The sequence below is a fragment of the Triticum aestivum genome, chromosome 3D (genome assembly GCF_018294505.1).
Source record: "Triticum aestivum cultivar Chinese Spring chromosome 3D, IWGSC CS RefSeq v2.1, whole genome shotgun sequence".
In the NCBI taxonomy this organism is placed as follows: domain Eukaryota; kingdom Viridiplantae; phylum Streptophyta; class Magnoliopsida; order Poales; family Poaceae; genus Triticum; species Triticum aestivum.
This window is the reverse complement of record NC_057802.1, coordinates 476,298,348-476,303,896: the sequence shown is the minus strand read 5'-3', so window position 1 is coordinate 476,303,896 and position 5,549 is coordinate 476,298,348. Positions and strand designations below refer to the sequence as shown.

General features: G+C 47.1%; 1 protein-coding gene across 1 annotated transcript; it reads right to left on the bottom strand.

The window, feature by feature from the left end:
* Positions 1-2,176: 2,176 nt before the first annotated feature.
* LOC123074989 (transcription factor MYB3R-1-like) lies at positions 2,177-4,059 on the bottom strand. Its single transcript, XM_044497693.1, has 3 exons — positions 3,731-4,059; positions 3,503-3,629; positions 2,177-2,860 (listed from the first exon to the last, which is right to left on the bottom strand). The coding sequence occupies exons 1-3, from the start codon at positions 4,057-4,059 to the stop codon at positions 2,177-2,179; spliced, it is 1,140 nt and encodes a 379-aa protein (XP_044353628.1).
* Between the last annotated feature and the right edge of the window lie 1,490 nt (positions 4,060-5,549).

Sequence of the window (5,549 nt, the reverse complement as noted above, 5' to 3'; positions counted from 1 at the left end):
TAGACCGGAGGGAAAGCAGGAGGCGGTTTACTTAGGTGCATGCCCTCGGTGTCGAGTTAAAACCCTACTTCCTGCTTGTGTTGTATTGATTGATGTATAGGGGTGTACAACGGTGATAGAGAGATTAGGAATAATCTCTTGGTTATGTCATTATCAACTAGCCTAGCCTAGGCCTATATGGATACCGAAGTCTATGGTTTACAAGATCCTAGTCGGTAGAATCGTGGAGGAGTCCTCCTAGACGTCGGCTTCCTTGTCATATACTCCAAGACTTCTAAGTCCTTCACTCTATTGGGACCACGGACAGAGACGTCTGCCAAGGGCATAAACTGACCTAGGGGGCACGGGCCGACCTACTCAAGCCAGCTTTCACTATGACGAGGCACACGTCAGTAGGCCTTGAACTAGTCTTCGATATCGGTTACGCCTTGTTCGGGGCTGCATTTGGATGCGCTATCCCTATAAGATTCTCAGGATCGCAACCAGTTCTGGAAACTCTCCTGAAAGTAGATCTGCACAACCGGCTCTTCCAAAAGATTGTGCAGGCCTTCATTTTTCACGCTCTTTTGAGTTTTGCTAGGGTTTATGTCCTGCTCAGAGAGGCGAGGCGGCGACGACTCTCTAAAGATGGAATAAGGTTCTCCCCGCCTTGTTCCCGTCCTGGTGGTGTTTTGAGCATCTTCAGATGGCATATGGAGATTTGTCTCCGGCAGGTCTCGCGGGATTCGGTCGGCGCTTGTCTTCGGTGGATCCATGCCTTCGTTCGTCTGCATTCGTGTGTCTACAGGTTGGATCCTTCCGATCTACGTTTCCCTTCATCGGCGGCGGTTGCTATTCTGATGCGCTGGTCCTATGGAGCCTTAGCTCGATGACTTCCCGATTGTCTACTACAACAAGATTTGTTCGGATATGAAGAGGGAGGGGCGAAAACGGCGGTGCGCATTCGGCTCGCTCCAGTGCTAGTAGTCGTCGCTAGGTGGTCTACGGACCTAGATGTATTTTTTACTTCTGGTGTTCTTTATACTACCTTGACAGTTGATGAATAGATTGGAAGTTATCGTCACAAAAAAATAAATTATTCCATAATTACTTAATGATGAAATGAAGACGCGGAGGGAGCATGCATACAAAAAAATCATTTACCAAGGGAGAGAGAATTTAACCACCGGTGAGGCATGCAGCCACACAACCAGACTCTATCATCTCCTTCGCACGCGAGGCCCTGTCACCTAACCAAAGCCGCACCCCCCCCCCCTCCCGGTGCATTCTGGAATTTAATCTGGGCTAGCCCGATAACATGTTCAAAAATTCCTAATAAATCCTAGAGGCCCACTTAGCCCATTCGTGCAAGAGAAGAGGTGGGACTAAATAGTCCCACATTGCTAGTTTGATAGGAGTTGGACCTCCTTATAAGGGAGATGTATGAGCATGAGAACAAGAGAGACATACACGCGCGCTCCTCCTCCGTTTCTTGAGTCCTCCAAGACCAGTGCTTCTGCCGTTGCTCCGTATGTCTTTGTGTTTTACTAGTTCACATGTGCAGATGCTATTTGCCTTCATTCTGCTAGATTACATGACTTGTTTCATCTCTATTATAATAGTCACGTTTTATTTACTATTTCTTTTAATAAAATCATTTGTTAAATTGCTCATATTTCCAACATAATGTCGGAAACAGAAATCCATACGGTGAATCGCTCTCTCTATAAACAAACACAGGTATTCCCTCCGTTCCAAATTACTCGTCGTGGTTTTAGTTCAACTCTAAACTAAAACCACGACGAGTAATTTGGAACGGAGGGAGTACAACAAAGATTCTCCGACAAATTGTTCGGCAGAAGGTACTTTTACAGAGTACTCAGAATACGGAAACAGAAATGTGTAATGTCGGAAACAGAAATCCATAGGCTGAATAGCTATCTCTAGAAACAAACACAGGTACAACAAAGGTTCTCCAACAAATTGTTTGGTAAAAGTTACTTTGACAAAGTACTCAGAATACGAAAAATAAAGATACATGCATGCCAAGCCGGACAAACACACAGTTGTGTTCTTCGGGCATAGTATACAACAGCAGCTGATTGAACGAACGACAAACTCAGATGTTCGGAAAGGTAAAAACGACAAACTAAAATGAATGGATACGGTACTGGATCGATCCGGTGGACGGACCCTCTCAGTTGAAGCTAGTGAGGTCCAGTGTGGCCTCCGCCTCGGACGTCTGGAACTCCCTGGAGGCCATCTCGACCACGTCTTCGTCCAGATCGCCGTTGCCACCGGCGCTGCTGCAGCCCGTCTCGCTGTCGTAGTAGCCGCCACTGAGGTGCTGGGGGGGCGGGAACAAGTTCAGGTTCGTGCATGCAGAATGCATGCGTCCCTGTGCACTAAACATCTCCTGAAATGCCGGCTCTTGTCCATGGTGCAGCATGTTGTTGCTGTTGCTGTGGGGCGGATAGTAGTATCGCTCCTGCATCTCGCCGCCGTAGGCGTTGGCTGGGTGGAGGTACTGACCCATCCCGTGTGGGCTGGAGACGGCGAGCATTGCAGCGGCACCTGGAACGACCTGGCCATCATACGCGACGCCGGCCGATGGAGACTGTGGCGCCACGTTCTCGTCAGCCATCATTTTGTCGCGGATGTACTCCTCGAGGAGGGTGAACTGGCCCGGGGCGGCCTGTTGGCTCGTCTTCTTGAACCGGCGCTTGGACTTGAGGCTCCGCCTTGTCGCGTTCCAGTGATTCTTGACGGCGTTCTCCGACCGGCCGGGCAGGCACCTCGCGATCGACGACCAACGGTTTCCGTGGACCTTGTGCGCGTCGATCAGCAGTATGTCGTCCGCCTCAGTCCAGATGTGCTCCTTCTGGAATGTGATTATGTCAATCAAAAGTTAATGTCTCCGGATGATTGGCACAATCAAGTGTACTGGAAATATTACTGCTACGATTATGGCGTACCACCATCGACATCACGAGTCACATCCGATTCGTCAGCCATCGCACCCACATCCCCACGACGACTTTAGAAACTCATGTGAAATTCATGGTAAGGACAAACTAATGAGTGCAATTAATTGCATTGGTTCATAATACTCAGAAATAATAACTCTCCAAAGATTAGGTTTGCGGAGTATAGGCAGGAGATTCGCGGGGATTTTCAGACGCTCGTGCATCTGCAATTCTAAAAAGAAACTAATGTTTCACCATTGTCCCCCCCACACCCCCCAATCTCTTCCTAAGGGCGATCGACGGACAGAATTACTCATTGATGAGAAGAAATTGGCGCACTTAATGATTAAAATAAAAGCATGCAGCATATGAAGAAATATTTGTTCTTCCTCTCTCACTTAACACCCACTTCCGAATTGTACGAACAAAAGTTCAGCATGCTTCGAACGTAGTAAAACTAAACTAAAATAATTTAGACTTCCGAATCATATAGATCCATGGAATATTACACCTAATTAAAATCAAATCAAGACTATAAGCTGCGATGCATGCATCACCTTGATGCCGGGGCGCAGTTGATTTGTCCATCGCTCACGGCACTGCTTGCCGATCCGTGGCGGGAGGTGCTCCGAAATGATCGCCCACTTATGCTCTCCGTGCTCGTGCACCAATCTCTTGAGAAGTCTGCAAAACAAGAAAGCACATTGATCAATTAAGCAGAACAGCATGCATGCCGCGAGATCAAGCTGCTGGAAAAAGGAATCAGATGCAGGTGTTTCACGTACTCGTCCTCTTCCTCGGTCCACGGTCCTCTGTACGACGCCGGAGTGTTCCTGGAGGCAGATCTTTGTCGCCGGACCACGGGGATCTCCACGGGGACGGCCTCAGCGCCATAACCTGCGGCGGTGTGGGTCCCCTCCGGCATGATGAAGGTTGAGGGAGGCATACCGAAGCCGGAAACGAGCGATCCCGTGTCGGGGACTCCGGTCGGAGGGCTGTCAGCTTGCTGGAAGTGGGAAAAACCATGGGCAGAGCTCGGGGTGTACCTTTCGAACCTCCCATACTCATCCGCCGCTAGCTCCTGGTTCAAAAGCATGTCCCTCAACGACGCCATCCGCTCGGCGGGAGGTCGGAAGCAAGGCAGGAGCTGGGAAGGGTGTGGAATTTCGGAGGAATCGGGCGAGAGAGAGAGAGAGAGAGAGAGAGAGAGAGAGAGATAGAGGAAGGGTCTGACACTGGGGAGAAGGCAAGTCGCTGTGGAGACGAAGATCCAGGGACCCGCATCATATACAGGAGGAAGTGGCGCCCCAGCCGTTCATCATCTAACCCACTTCCACCCGACGGCCGGAAACCTTCCTAGAATATGACGTTCCAAGTATACATATTCCATAGCGGCACACGGGAGCGGTGAAGATCGGCCGTCGGATCCCATTTCTGTCTCTGGCAGCCCATGTAGACCAGGCGTAGCGATGTTCTCAGGAGGTCAGCTGTTGCGCAGTGGGTCCCGGGCTATCGGTACATCTCAGTGGGGCGGAGGGCAGACCCTCTCTCAAAAAAAAAAAACGGTGGAGCCAGTTTGGATGACGAGTTTGTTACAGCTGACAGTGAGGCGCTGCTCCATACAAACTTCCAAATGTACCTAATGTCCGTATGCGCATAAATGGCTCATGCCAGTGATATCCCAATGGAAACTTTTTCCAGTGGAATTCCATCGTTGGTGTGCACGTAAAGGGCTCCTTTGATTCAAAGGATTTACATAGGAATTTTGGAGGATCATAATCCTTAGGATTTTTTTCCTATATTGGCTGTTTGATTCAAAGGATTGAATCCTACAGGAATTTTTCCTAAGGATTTCTTTGTACTACTTCCAATAGGATTTCTAGCATCCACTCAAACCTCTTTGAAGGAATCCTTTGTTTTTCCTATGATGCAATCAAACAACCCAAAATCCTATAGGATGGAGATGAGCATGACATTACAATCATATGTTTTTCCTATTCCCGTGTTTTCAGAATCCTGTGAATCAAAGAGGCCCAAAGATTACCAGTAATACTTGGCTTACAATTAATATTCCACAAACATTAGCTCATTTTTATTTGCATTGTTAGTAGTACAGTTAGGCAAGCTCATTTGATACAAATAATTATTTGTGTTGAATTTCAATCAATTTCTATTTAATCAATTATTTGATGTGCATTTAAAAGTTCTAATTATTTTCAGATCAATTTTAGAAAAACTCAACACAAATAAGTATTCAGTTTTTTTAATCTATTCCAGAAACACAAGTTTTTGGACTTCATAGTTAATTACAAATGAGTGCTAAATCTTTACCATGCCAAATTCGTATGATAAGCATCCAATACCACAAATGGATTATTTGATTAAATTCTTACTAAAGATTCGTGCAAAGGTGTCGTTGATCTTGTCGATTCTATGTCCAATACAGTTACATGTATCGGAAAATGAGTTGATCTTATAGGCCTTCGGGATCTACGAAAACGACACAAATTAGAGTATGCAACTTGTTCTTTTTGTGTCGGCTAAATGGCAACCACGATCCACGAAAGCGACAAATCAGTATGTGTGACTTGTACTTGTCGGGTA